The sequence below is a fragment of the Mastomys coucha genome, unplaced genomic scaffold (assembly GCF_008632895.1).
Source record: "Mastomys coucha isolate ucsf_1 unplaced genomic scaffold, UCSF_Mcou_1 pScaffold12, whole genome shotgun sequence".
NCBI classification, from domain to species: domain Eukaryota; kingdom Metazoa; phylum Chordata; class Mammalia; order Rodentia; family Muridae; genus Mastomys; species Mastomys coucha.
Genome location: NW_022196894.1, coordinates 10,048,845 through 10,063,216, shown reverse-complemented (window position 1 = coordinate 10,063,216; position 14,372 = coordinate 10,048,845). Strand labels below are relative to the sequence as shown.

The window sequence follows — 14,372 nt, the reverse complement described above, 5'->3', positions numbered from 1 at the left end:
TTTTTTTTTTTTTTTTTTTTTTGGTGGCTAATGTCTAGTTTAAAGACAACATACTGTAAACTGATGGCTTACTTTATTTTTAACTACAGTTTATTACTTATGTATGTTCATGCGACCACAGCATGTATGTGGAAGTAAGAGAACAACTTGTAGGGGTTAATTCTCTTCCACGATGTGGATTCTGGGTATCAAACTCAGGTTATTAAGCTTGGCAGCAAGCACCTTTACCCATTGAGTAATCTTACTAGCCCTGATGACTTATGTGTAGATATACTCTGAATGTTAATAGGACAAGCAGAGGGAGCCCAGGCTAAGATTGGTGCATTGAACATGCTTTGCAGTTATCAGGGTTTAAAGCTGGCCCAGCTCTCATGTGTGAGAAGTCTTTCCTTTTTTCCAGGTGACAGCTATGAGGATCTAACATCATGCCATCCTTCAATGTGGAACCAAAGGGCTTTCTTTCCTCCATTATGTGGTTTAATGGCCTAGCTTGAGCAGGTTTAGAACTGGCCATTGTTAGAACTGGATGCTTCTCAGCTTTAGAGAAAGGCTGTCTTAGGCCTGTGGTATGACACTGCTTCCCTTGGGCTTGTGTCCAGCCTTTGACCTACCTCCGCTCTTTATGAGGATGTCGAAGAGGTCGTCCATCTGCTGACTGTGCACACTGGAGACCTGCAGCCAAGGAGAGTAGAGTTAGCTGCCTGCACCAGGGACACTTCATCCAGGGGTCCACTGAGCTTTAGCTTTACTCTAACATTTGATAGTCTAGAAAACAGCCAAGTTGCTTGGGAAATGAAGATATTTAAGCCAAAACACCACAGCATGATAGGTCAACTAAAAGCCAAGGAAGAAGTCAGCTCTGTGACTTCCATGTGTGCCATACTTTCACTGAATGACACTTTGGGAGATTTCTAATACTTTCTTCAAAGAGTGTCTGAATTAATTTGCATTTAGCAAGAATTGATATATCTAAAGGTGAGCACACTATGCATGCTTTTATCTTTGAGGTTTACTTGACATGTAAGTTACACTTACCGTATGTGGTGATTTGAATGAAAATGGTCTCCACTGGCTCATAGGCAGTGACATTGTTTGAAAAGACTAGGACCTGTGGCTTTGTTGGAGTAGGTGTGTTACTGGGGGTAGGTTTCAGGATTTCAGAAGCTCAAGCCAGGCCCAGGGGCTCATTCTCTTTTTCTACTGCCTGGTGATCCAGATGTAGAGCTCTTGGTTCCTTCTCCAGCACCATGTCTGCCATAGCTGCTGTGCTTCTGGCCATGAGGATAATGGACTAAAGCTCTGAACTATAAGCCAGCGCCAATTAAATGCTTTTCTTTATAAGAGTTGCTGTGGTCATGGTATCTATTTCCAGCAATAGAATCCTAACTAAGACAGCACAGGTCATGGAGTCTAATGTATTTGTCTATGAACCCATCAACAGGATCATCATTTGTCAACTGGAAAGCCCCTCATCTCCAGGACCCCGCTGTCCTTCAGAACACATGAGTTCCTGTCAGTGCCTCAAACATGTTCCTCCTGAGGGTTAAGATACAGGAGGTGCATTCTCTTACGCAGCAATATTATTCTGAGCTGGATCCATGTTGTCGTATATAGCTTAGGGATAGTTCACTCCTTTTATTGCTGGTCAGTATTTCATGTATGGGAATGTCTGTTTGCTTATTCAGTGACTCACTTGTTGGAGGACTTCCCACTTTTGGACTGTTAACAAAGCTGCTATAGAAATCTGTACACAACTCTGTACAACCATGTCCTGTGCCGTTCTCTTGGTAAGTACCTAACAGTAAAACTAATGGGTCCTAGAGTAGATGTACATGTAACATCTTGGAAAATGGCCAAACTGTTTCCCAACATTATCCTATGTTCCCCAGGCAGGTGTTCTGCATCCCCATTGCACCTCCTGAGATGGGTTGTGGGCCGGGGATGTGGTTCTACTGCGTTTCCCTGGTGACTGCTGAGGGTCCGTACACTTCTCACTACCTACCATCCTTGGTAAAATATGTTTAAGTCTTTTGTCATGAGCAGATCTAGTAAGTTACTTGTTTGAATAGTGTGTTTTCCCCAATCTGTGACTTAAAATCCATGTCTTTGTGTTTGACGGATTAGGTTTTATTTATCGAAATTCTTTGGAGTTTAAATATATTACTAAAGGACACTCTCACTTGATATAGGATCTAGGTAGTAGTCTCTTGGAATCCTCCTCACTAAGAACTTAAAACAATGTTGCACTTTTCTGGTTTCCATTAGTTTTAAAAAATATATTTATTTTGTGAGTGTGCTTGCGTACGTACATGTTGTCACATGTGTGCCTTGATGCATGGTAGAGGTCAGAGGACAGCTTGTAGGAGAGGGTTCTCTCCTTTCACTATGAGAGTCCTGTGCATGGAAGTCGGTTAGTCTGGCCTAGTTGGCAAGCTCAGTGAGCCACCTTGGCAGTCTCTTTCCATCATTGATAAAAAACTAGTATCAGTCACATAGTAGCTTTTCCCTTATGCTTTTCTCTCCAGTATCTCTTACCTTTACTTCTGATAACGTGACTGTGAAGAAATGTGGAATTCTATGATGTAACAGGAATTCTGAACACCTCAAAGTTGAAAACACAAGCTACTATCTCAAGCTATCCCACTGTCTTGTTTTTCTTTCTATGGCTTCAGTTACAATGTGGGGAACCATTACACAGGCTCTGAGGCTCTGGTGTGTGTGTGGTTTCTTTTTTAATTAAAAGTTATGTGACATGAAGCAATTGTATATATTTACGGGCCACATATGTACACAATGGAGCGGCTAGCTCAGGATGACGTGGGCTGGGCACTAGGTCAGCCAGTAGCTTACTGCTTTCCCCTTCTCTCTGCTAAGAGATCTATGATCTTGCTTTTCTCTCTCCTCCCTCCCTCCTTTCTTCCTTCTTTCCTTTTTTTGGAGATAATGTTTCTGTTTTTCCCTGACTGTTCTGGAGCTCGCTCTGTAGACCAGGCTGTCTTCAAATTCAAATCTACCTGCCTCTGCTTCCCAAGTGCTGGGATTAAAGATGTTCACCACTGCCTGACATGATTTTTTTTTCAAGTACTATATTTTTCTTAGTTCTAGAATTTTCATTTAGTATTTAAAAAAAAAAATCCTGTGTCTGTTTACATTTATAAAGAATGGAAACCCAGGGCGAACCCATATCTCAGCTTGGGGTTCACCTTACTAGTGACTTTTCCATCCCCCTGACTGTCAGGAGAGGATGCCAATTGAGTTGTTCTCTCAGATGAATGGCTCTGGTTTAGCAAGCAGCTGGTTTGGGTTAATTTCAGCTTTGAAAAGTTCCTGGTAGACAGCTCAGTCTCAGTTTGTCTTCTGTCTTCAGCTAGGCTGCTATGTATCTATGCCAAGTCTCTGTGGCTTGGGGTTCAGGTAGGGCTGTGGACACAGAATTTAGGACTTCTCTTGATTTTTCTCATCAGTAGCTCACAGCTTATTCCTGGGGTTTGCAGGCCATAGCGACTATCACTTTCTATCAGAAACCCCGACTGTTAGCAAGTCTTTCCCAGTGGGACTGAAAGGTGCTGATATAGAACTGAGAGTCTCAACCTAGGAACGGAACCCAGTGACAAGCAACCCCAGGACTCCCGCTGGCTTCTGTTGGTATGTGCATCAGCTGGGCAGTGCCAGTGAGCCTGGACACAAGAGGCATGCTCCACGGTCAGGGCTGCCTTTCTGCTGTCACTGAAAGCACCTGGCAGCTCATCTGATTCCCTGGGGAAGAAACCCCACTTCCGAATGGTCTGCGAAAGTGCAGGCCAGCATCCGGTGGTTTAGACACTTATTGTAGTGTTGAAGCTTTTTCTTTTTCTTTTTTTTTTTTAAATCTGGCTTTTACTCATAGATGAGGTCTCTGTTGATTTTGGGATGCTCACAATTAGGAAAGCTGTCTTTCCTTTGTATCCTGCAAACTATAGCAGACGATCACTGTACACTTCTTCACCCTTCGTGCCTTAGACAGCAAATACAGCAAGACACCACGTGGCCCTGACAAGTACTCCACAGGATATGGGGCATGGGGCTGCGTACGGGTCTGGCTAGTTGCTGTGAGTTCCTGCTTGGATCTACTGTGGCTAACTGTCAGGTCCTCTGGGAGGCTGTGATCCTTTCTTACAAGGAAGTCCTCAGCTGTGAAAGGGCACTTTGGAGAGGCATGGTTTGGATGAGTTTAGGTGAATAGAGGCTAGATGCTTTTTGTAATTGAGAGCTCTTATTCTATTCACTGAACCCAGAAGGGCTTCAAGGAGACACACACCTCGCCTGAGGCCCCACCGTCGCTGCTGCTCCCAATAGCGCAAGTGTTCAACGCTTGGAGTCTTCATAGGTCAGTTAAAAACAGCTAGATAAAATATAAAGCTCCTAGCTGTCATCTCTGCGTTTTACAGAGGACTGGGTACAATCTGAGGAAGCCCTGAAATGTGCCGTGGTATGAGTAACCACACTCACCTCTGGATGGGCTGGCTGGGTGCTGCGCGTCTGCTTGATGGCTTCCTCATATCGAGGTGGATCTTTTGTCTTTGTGATTGGGGTTGCAAACAAAGAGTGCTGGACAACAAACTGCTGGGGTGGGGTTGGTGAGCTAGGCTGCATCAAAGAAGGGACAAATACTTGTTAGTTCTGGGCCAGCCATGTGTCTTGCAGTGACTCAGCTGTGCTGTTCTATCCATAGTGGCTCAGTATCTCAAACACTGGGCAGCTGACAACTGGTGGCCGGGCAGGAATATAAGTCACTGTCTATTCATCCTGTAGAACCAGCACTAGTCACCACACATTTCGGGTGCCAGCATGACTGTAGGGCAGTAGATAGCATGACTGTAGGGCAGACCATATGACTGTAGGGCAGCAGACAGCACTATAATGCTGTCGTCACTATGGCTTACCTTGCTGGCTAGGCTAGGTCCATTTTGCAGGGGTGCAAGTGGAGCACTTCTAGACTGAAGAGCAGGGTTAGAGGTCTTACTGACAAAGGGCTGCTGGGTGGCTGGGCCAGGCTGCCTCTGATACTGCAGAACTGTGTCTGGTGCCGCACTGGTGAAGACCTGTGACAGTGAATTTAAGAAAAGCCATGTTTTAGAGCAGAGGCTCACAAATCCACCTTCTAGGTTTGTGGGCCACAGGCTCTTTGCTGGAAGCTTTCTCCTCTGCTAGAATCCTGAAGGCAACCTTGGACAGTGGGAGACAAGGCAGCTAGATCTGCAGACACCCGTGGGGTTTGGGTGCCATGTAGACAGTATCTACAGCTCAAGCAGTTTTCCTTGCTCACTGAGGCAATCTGGCCTCCCTTCCTGGATACAGGGTTCTGCTTCCCACCCACGTACATCATCTCTTTGGACATCTCGGGATGTTCAAACCTGCTCTCTCTGCCCCATCACTGTTCCAGCTCAGAGGGTGGCCTCCATAGCTCTGTACTCAGTTCAGTCTTCTTTATAGCTTGGGCCCATGGAGCCACCTGCAAATGTCTTCCCTCAGCATTTCCTAGTTCATTAATCCTACTCCTGGACTTCCTTTGCTGCCACCCTTGGTCCTCTCTTCCCTACAACAAAGAAAGCTGAGCCTCCTTTAAACTTACAGAACTACACTAAAATGGCATGTGTGGCTTCTCGGCATGGTCATGTATGACCGGTTTCCCTTTTCACTCACATCACTGCTGATGTTGATAAGCTGGACCCTGTTTCACTCTCAAGTTGTCTCAGCACCCGTGGTTCAGGATTACCTAAGCTTACAGCCTAAGGTGCCTAATTACCTCTTCAAGATCAAAGCTCTGAGCCTAGCTAAGGTCCAGAATAAGATCATCTGTTTTTGAGGCCTTAAGGTTACATTCTTTTCTCTTCTCCCTTTTTCTGAGAAAGGGTTTGACTACGCAGCCCAGGCTGCCCTCAGCCCACCCAGTGATGGGATCACAGGTGTGTGACACCTGACCTCCCAGCTCTTCCTCCATGATGTGGCACAGACTCTTATAGATGAAAACATATAAAGTTCTAACTTGAGAGAAATCCCAGAAATATCTTTTTTATCTTCAACTACCTTTCCCCATTGAATAGCACATTTAATTAGAAAAGAAATATACCTCAAAATTCAATAAATCTTCCCTACTAGATTTATAAAAACATGCTCTGTAACTTACTTGGAAAAGGCTTGGACTATTTAACCATCTTTCACACTAAAGACTTTCCCCAGTCCTAGACAAAGTATCTGTGTTCAAATAGCTTTCGATCCAAGGTTTGTTCTATGGCTGAGGATGACAGCCTTCCAAAAGAACACGCTTTTAGGATGACAGGGGAGAGGTGACAGAAAAGAATAGCATTAATCTCTCCTTGTAAGCATCCCACCTTTCTTACTGGCTGAGGCTGGCCCAACACATGCTGCGGGAAGGCTTCCTGCTTCTGAGGCAGTGCTGAGGTCAAGGCCGAGGGCAGGGCTGCAGCTGCGACTTGTGTGGCAGCGGCTATCTGAGGCTGAGCCTGGACTCCTCCTTGTGCTGCAGTCTAGGGAGGACACAAAAATCAATCTTAGTGTCAAGAAGCACAACTGTTTTTTTGTCTCACTCTTTTTTTTGTTTTTTGTTTTTTTTTCAAGACAGGGTTTCTCTGTGTAGCCCTGGCTGTCCTGGTCCTGGAGCAGACCAGGCTGGCCTCGAACTCAGAAATCTGCCTGCCTCTGCCTCCCAAGTGCTGGGATTAAAGGCGTGTGCCACCACTGCCCGGCTATTTTTTTGTCTTTTAAAAGATTTATTTACTAAAGCACACTGCAGCTATCTTCAGACACTCCAGAAGAGGGCATCAGATCTTGTGATCTTGTTACAGATGACTGTGAGCTACCATGTGGTTGCTAGGAATTGAACTCAGGACCAATGGAAGAGCAGTCAGTTCTCTTAACCATTGAGCCATCTCTCCAGCCCAAGAAGCACATCTGGAATTGAGTTTATAATGCAGTGTAACTGTCTGCTTTGGAATTCATAGCTAAGATGGCATGACACAATGGTTATAGTCACATACTTTGGTCCATCTGTATATATCTGATCTTTAGCAATTTTTCCCTTTCTCTGTCACCCCTCCCCACTTCCCTGGAGTCGGGGACTGAGGATTCAAAATTGTCTAGTTTCCTGAGAAACACAGTGCTTCATTATGTAGTCACCTACCCAAACAACATACTGGGACTTCTATCAACTTTCTCTGAGTGAGCTCAATGACATCCTAAACCAGTGACAAATGCTGGACAGCCGTCTTTTTGACCTCACTGTTCCTTAAGGTGGCTAAGATTTCACTTGAAAAGCTTAGAAGGCAGAAAATAGGAACAAGACAGGTCTACACATTATAGGTCTGTAACCCATGATACCCAACAGCCTATAGAATCACTGTAGCATACGCAGTCTAGGAACAGCCAGAGATGCTGGACATACAGCTGTATACAGGTCCAGTAGAAAATAGGCTTTGTTCTTGTATTAATGGCAATAAAGGATTTGAATCCATTGGCCCCCTAGTAGATGCTACAGAACAGATTTCTAAGCCACGGGTACTCTGCACACCTCTGCACACCAAGTGGGGGTGTTAGACTGCTTTACACTTGTTGAGGGTGTTTGGGTACTGACTCCTGAACCAAGGTAGGAGCCTATTTCTGCCACAGGTACTAGGCAGATTCAAGCTGAAGCACTGGATCAAATGGCTTATTTTTCTTATGACCACGTCTGTGTAGGGCCACCAGAAGTGTACTATGCAGCAAGACAGCCGACCTGCAGGCCTCTGCAGTGACAACCCCACTTCATGGTCTCCTCAGCTGAAGCATTCTTATATAAACGGCACCTCCCAACAACAGCTATGACACCTGCCACCATCTCCAGCTAGAAGACAGGGGTTTGCATGTCATTATCTGTCCTCAGGCTCCTAGAAATGAAATGTTACTTAGAACCAGGGCAGAGACTGAAGTATTCAAGGCACACAGCCTATGCTAATGTCATTAATCTTTAAATACGTATTTTTATGTCTATGTGCCTTTGTGAATTTTATGTGCACATGTGTGCAGGTCCCCAAGGAAATCAGAGGGCAAGGATGTCCTGGAACCTGCCTGATGCTGGTGCTAGGAACTAAACCTGAGTCTGCTTTGAGAGCAGCACAGTGCTCTCAACAGCCCTGCATGTGCATCCAAGAGAACAGGGAATAGAACAGGAGGCCACCCTGCTGTTTTTTTATGATGTAAATACAGTGCTAGCCAGACCAACCCTGCCCCCCCTCCCCGACACCCACACCACGCCTTCTGAAACTGTAGCTCACAGTAGCTACACAACAGCTCAGAGCTGGCTGCAGTATTTGCTATAAGGCAGCACTGTGAGATACACTTCATACCTGGAGTTGGAGGCTGCCTACTGGAAGTTGCACTGAAGTAACATCTGAGCCCTGGATGGACACTGGCAATAGCAGCTGAGTTGTCTGTGTGGCCAGTAAGGCCTGAGGCTGAGCAACAAGGGTAGGTGGCTGACCCTGGGAACTCAGGTAGAACTGAGAGACAACATTCTGCTGCTCTGCTTGGGCCACGGGGACCTCTTGCTTGACGACCACAGCCTTTTTGGCAACAAAGGTCTGGCTACCTGTGGAGATGGGCTGGCCTACAGAGTGTCCAGGCACTGTGATGGGCTGCTGGGGGTTGGAACAGTCAGGGAGTGAGGCCTCATCCTTGATGGAGGACCCGACACTGCCATGTTTCGGATCTGATGTATTAAAGGGATGTGGGGGGCCACTGGGCTGAGGGTCTGGCAGTCGCTGCTGCCCACGTTTTTCCACCTCAAGCTGCATCTTGAGGACCTCCACAAGCTTCTGTTCTTGTTCCAGTTTCCTCTTCAGCTCTTCAATCTGCTTCTCCTTCTCCTGAAGCTTGCGATCCTTCTCAGCAGCGTCCAGTTCTAGGGTTGACAGGGTGCTACTGGTGGGGCTCAGGCTGTCCTCATGGCTTGCCACTCTCAGGGGAGATGAACACAAGAACTGGGAAGGTGACATCATAGTCATGATCTCTGTGAAGGTGTCTGTCATGTTTGTGTCATCAGTACTGAGACTGGACTGTTCAGAGGGTGGTGGCGATATGGGCAGAGGGGAATGGGCATTTTCAACATGGGGCACACTGCTGGATCCAGGAGGTGGCAAGTCTGCCTTGAAAGTGGACAGAGAGCTAGTTACAGCATTATGTAGTGTTGTGACTGGCAGTGCCACTGTGACCTCCGGGTTACTGGTGACAATAGCTGCTGATGACACTGCCACAATACTGCCAGTGGCAAGGTTACTACTGGTCACTTCCTGGTAGGGTTTCAGGCGCTCAATGAGGTCTGGTTTAGTTCCTGACACGGGCAGACCCCTCAGTTTAAGTTCTGTCTTCAGCTCTGACACCTGGAGGCAAAAGCAGACACATCAGGTACTTGGTTTTATGAGTCTTCCATCACATAACCACCAGAACATCCTTCCGTGGCCCACAGAGGGATGGCAACACTCCTAGTACATGTCTGAACCTAATATATAAACAGACTTCCTCCATTTGTACACACTGTGACAACTTAAGTCTACAGAGGAGGCACAGAAGCCTGTGAGCAGTAACTAGAAAACAGGTGATACTGCAGTAATTACTACAGAGAAGTGGTCTCTTCTCAGGGTGCTCAAAAAGGCACATGGTCAGGAAATGAGAATTAGTATCAGTTATTTGAAATCTAACATCTAGAGGAATAAAAAGAAAATACTTCCATAAAGGGTGCCAGTGTGTTGCTAAAGTTGTCCTTCTATAGACAATTGGCACATGATAGGCAAACCCGGCCATCTGCTCATGTGCAAGGAAGGCACTCAGGGGTGAAGAGTTGGAGGTGGAGTTGTCACCTTTAAGTCGTCCAAGCTAGAGGGCAGTGGTCCTGGCCTCCTCGCCTGCACGGTTGTACTGCTGCAGTTGTTCTTGTCAGTTCTTCAAGATAAAAAGAAATCAGAGCTTACAGCAAGTTCGGTCTAGGTTTGGGTCTATTAGCAATCTGTCAGCTTACAAGGAGATTCGACTGCAGATATAGACAGGATAACTCAGTATTGTGGAAATGTCAAATGTATCCCACTCCAGTCAAATCCCTAGAAGCTCTTCTGTTTGTGTGGAGGACATTGAGAAGGCCACTCTATGCTTTATTCAGAAAGGGCCAAGGTCTGGGATCGTCTCAGGCGCCCTTGCAAGGGAAGCTGCAAGGGCGCGAGGGCTGTGGTGCATGCAGCCTGTTAGCAGCTATCACGGCCACGTGGTACCTTTCAGCACTTCCTGATGTGATGCCCTTAAAGCCCTAGTCTTAGAAATGAAGTTCTCCGAGGTTTGAGTGAAATGATGAGAGTCTTATGTCTCATCTTAGAGTTTTAAGAACTCAATCTGTGCTCTTTGTTTTACTGCCATTCAATATTGTTGCTACAGGGAACATTTCCTGTGTATTTTCTGAATCAACCTTGCCATGAAGTTTGAATAACAGCTATATTGTGCTTTCCCATCTTCACACTCTGATGTTTTAAGCATGCACTTCACAATATGGTTGAAATTACCAATGGATTTTGTCTTTACCATGATATTCTTATCTTAGGAGAAGCAGACTGATAATCATTCCCTATGAGGGGCTTTTACTTTATAACAGCATCTTTAGTGGGTTTCCTAGAAAGGTGGCCTGGACCTACAGGATCAGTGAGTTCCAGTCTTACTGAAGAGCTCACTCAGAGTATTTCCTAATGGCAAGCTTTCTGTCTTTTCGCTGTCCTCCAGAGCTGGGTAAGTGGCAAGTGAAAGATGGGTTTTCTATTTAGAAAAAGCAGATTGGGATACATATTTAAGACATTTTTCAGTCAATGAGTTGAGGGTACAAACTTGCCTGCTCTGGCCCTAAGGCCAGGTTTCAAGCTGTACAGATGCCATCCTTCTCTGGTCCCTGTTTATCACTTCTGACCCATCCTGTCCCTACCTCATCACGACCCCTTTGCCCCGGCACATTTCCAGGCTCCTTCGCTATCAGCATCCAACTGCTGTCTTTAATGATCCAGTCTTACCCAGTTCCCACTGTCTAAGACACTGGCACTGTCTGCCATGTGGACCAGTCTCCTGCAGACAGCTCTCCTTACTTACGGCCTTTCACCTGTCTTAGGAACCGAGTGTGGTCCCCAGCAGACAGCTGTCTTGGCACCCTTACATGCTGTTCCTCTTTTCCACAGGGAGCTTTCCCTCGCTCCTGCTTCTCTGCCCTTGCTTCTTCCCTGCAGGTGGATATGTATCCTGAGGGTTTTCTCACAGCAGTTGATACTGATAGGTCCTGAATAGTTGCGAAAGACTCAGAGACTACTGAAGGGCAAATGCTGGACAAGATGATAAGCCACAGTCACTTTGGGATTTTAGACACTGTGGTGATCCTGGACCACAGCCCAGCAAGGGCAGTCCCTGAGTGGAGTATCTGGACATACCCAACCTTCTGCAACTTGGGATCCTCCCAAAGCTGGGGTACGAGCCATGCCGGGACAAATCCCTGAGCACAGGCTTACTTGATGGGTGCGGGCAGGATGGTCTGGTAGTTGTAGTGCTGCTGCTGCTGCTGCTGCTGCTGTTGGCTCAGGATCTGTAGCTGTAGGAAGAGCTGCTGCTGCTGCAGCAGGCGGGCGTAGTTGGAGTCCATCTGCGGCTCGCTCTTCTCCCCCTTCTGGTTGGGTGGGATGTACTGGTGGTACTTAAGTTTCTTCACTCGGGGTTTGGGATCTTTGCATTTTTTGCTACGGTGTTTGTCGTTTGGATTCTTGGGATGGCTTTGCTAATTTTGGAGGAAATAATAAAAAGGAGAACATTTAAAGACATGTCAGAGTAACATAGATTGAATCTGCTTGTTGATCAATGCTGAAAGTGTAAAGGAACTTTTGTATATTTGACAGAGTAGGAAATGTCTGTTCCTGATATAATTACTGTAGTACCCTTGCTTAAAGCAAGAGTTTCAAACTTACTGCTAACTAACACATCTTATTCATGGAGAGAGGGAGAGAGAGAGGAGTCAGTTCAGGAGAATGAAACATACACGATAGCATGCATTTTAGTGATTCACAAGTAAAACAGCAGAGTGCCTTAGGCAGTCCTGAGTGGCCGTGGCAAAGAATACATGAACTACATTTCAGAAACCACTGACCTGGGCCTGTGATTCCAGCACTCAGAAAGTAGAAACAGGAAGATTAGGAGTTCAAGGTCAGCCTTGGCTATAGAGTCTGAGGCCAGCCTAGGTTACACAAGACCCTATCTCAAAACAAAAAACCACAAAGACAACTGTTTTATTCAAAGATTTTCATTCTACATTGCTCCCTTGGCCCAGCCAAGATGTCTGCACTGCTGATACAAATAACAGACATCTATCTGGGCTTCCTGCATAGAGACACCAAGATACTCATGTATAGTATCTCCCAGTGAAAAGCAGGCTGTGCACTGTAAGTATGATAAGGAAACGATTATGTCACTATTACAGTGTGCCATTAAAAAAATATACACCTATGGGCATGTCCCTTTAATCCCAGCACTTGGGAGGCAAAAGCAGTCAGAGCTCTGTGAGTTCAAGGCCAGCCTAGGCCTGGAGTGAGTTCCAGGAAAGGCAGGGATAAACAGTGAAACCCTGTCTGGAAAAAAAAAAAAAACAAAACCAACCAACCAACCAACCAACCAACCAACCAACCAACCAATCAAAACCATCATCACCACCACTGAACACAAACAAACAAAAATATGGCTATGGAGAAAGAAGTAAATGTCTCCTTCCAGTGAGGATAAGATAGACTACATAAGTAGTTTTAAGGAAAATAATTCAAAACACTAGTGTTGAGGTTTGGTCTGTTGCTATGCATTTTAATGCTAAATTGTATACCAGAAGGCCTATGTCTACAGTGATTTCTCAAGTTTATATAAGCTTTTGTTGTGCAAACATTGTTGATTTAAAATTATTGGTTAAATAAACTCGGCTACAGCTAATTATGAGAGGGATTTGGCTTTAGAGTGACCAGGTTGGGAGAGACAGCCTTGAGATGAGGAGAAGGAAGTCACCATGGCACACAGTCAGGAGAAACAGCGGGTGTCTGGGGTACACTGCTGGGAAGGCAGCCAAGCCAGCAGCTAGGAGAGCAGATTAGGGGTGATCCTCCAGTAACTGCCAAGGTCAAATAAGCAACCACAGTCTGAGCGTCATTTATTTGTAAGCTAGTGGAGGATAAGCTTAGCTACCTTTGCCCTATCCTATGATTGACAAGGCAACTTTTCCTCAGTTGTCCTTTTCAGTTTCAAAATAATCAGACCATTTTCTGCCTTTTGGTATTCATACTACAACTTCATCTGAAAAGAAAAACAATGAAAACAGAACAAGTTTGTTTGGCTTGTCATATTCTGGTCTATTTCTGTTTTATCTTATTCTTTAGATGCCTGTTTGTTTTCTAATGAGAGAAAGAAAGAGTTTAGGGGGGAAAGATGGGGAGAATCTTGAGGAGTTGGGAGAAGGGAAACTTTGATTGGAGTATATCATTTGAAAAACATCTATTTTCTTATGAAAATTAATATTACCAACATATCCTAATTGATTAAAATCCAGTAATATGAGGAATTAGAAATTTGTTGATTGTCATCCAATGGTCTCTCTAATTTGGTAATTGGAGAAATAGGTCCAACATTGTACAATCTATATACACTGTCAGCTTGTTTGTTTGTGACAGTGTCTGGCTGTGCATAACATAAGGGTCTTGAAATCTTGCTTCTCCTATCTCAGCCTCTCTATTAGTAGTATTGTTTATTTCATGTTTTACACTACACTATGGTTTTCAGAACAGCTTGTATATTTCAAAAGTGTTTATATACCCCCCCAAAAAAAACCAGATGATTTACTAGGGAGGTGGCTTGTAAGAGAACAACAAAGAGTGAGACTGAATGCTTTGCTTGACATTTGTAGCTCTTGTATCAAGTTTGAAGAAGAGGACTTTATAAGTCACTCTTTCTCTGAGATGAATGCTTTTCCAAATTATCACAGCTAGTAAACCAAATTCTTACCCTCACCTAATGTCTGTGCCACTCTCCAAGCAGAACCATTGTTTATTGAAACAGTTGCTGAATGACTTTATGGATAGACCATCTTAATACCTACACCATTTCTTAAATGAATGTAACCTGTTCTCTGTGGGCTGAGAATAAAGTCACTCACTCAAGTCAAATAGCTTTGACCATAGCAGGAAGTCTGTATCCAAAAATCATTCATTTCTTGGCGCAGCAGAACTATCAACTTAGCTACAGTGGAGGTAAAATCCTTTGGTGATGTGAGGGTCATTGAAGTACAGCCTTATTAC

General features: G+C 45.1%; 1 protein-coding gene across 5 annotated transcripts in view; it reads right to left on the bottom strand.

The window, feature by feature from the left end:
* Mrtfb (myocardin related transcription factor B) overlaps window positions 1-14,372 on the bottom strand; it is a 174,173-nt gene that overhangs the window by 7,276 nt on the left and 152,525 nt on the right. For all 5 annotated transcript variants that reach the window (XM_031363061.1, XM_031363075.1, XM_031363068.1 and 2 more), the window contains 7 exons: window positions 11,562-11,824; window positions 9,891-9,972; window positions 8,382-9,413; window positions 6,372-6,527; window positions 4,923-5,081; window positions 4,489-4,626; window positions 612-672 (listed from right to left, as the gene is read on the bottom strand). In XM_031363061.1, the coding sequence (XP_031218921.1) occupies window positions 612-672; window positions 4,489-4,626; window positions 4,923-5,081; window positions 6,372-6,527; window positions 8,382-9,413; window positions 9,891-9,972; window positions 11,562-11,824 (1,891 nt within the window). The remainder of the gene's footprint in view (window positions 1-611; window positions 673-4,488; window positions 4,627-4,922; window positions 5,082-6,371; window positions 6,528-8,381; window positions 9,414-9,890; window positions 9,973-11,561; window positions 11,825-14,372) is intronic.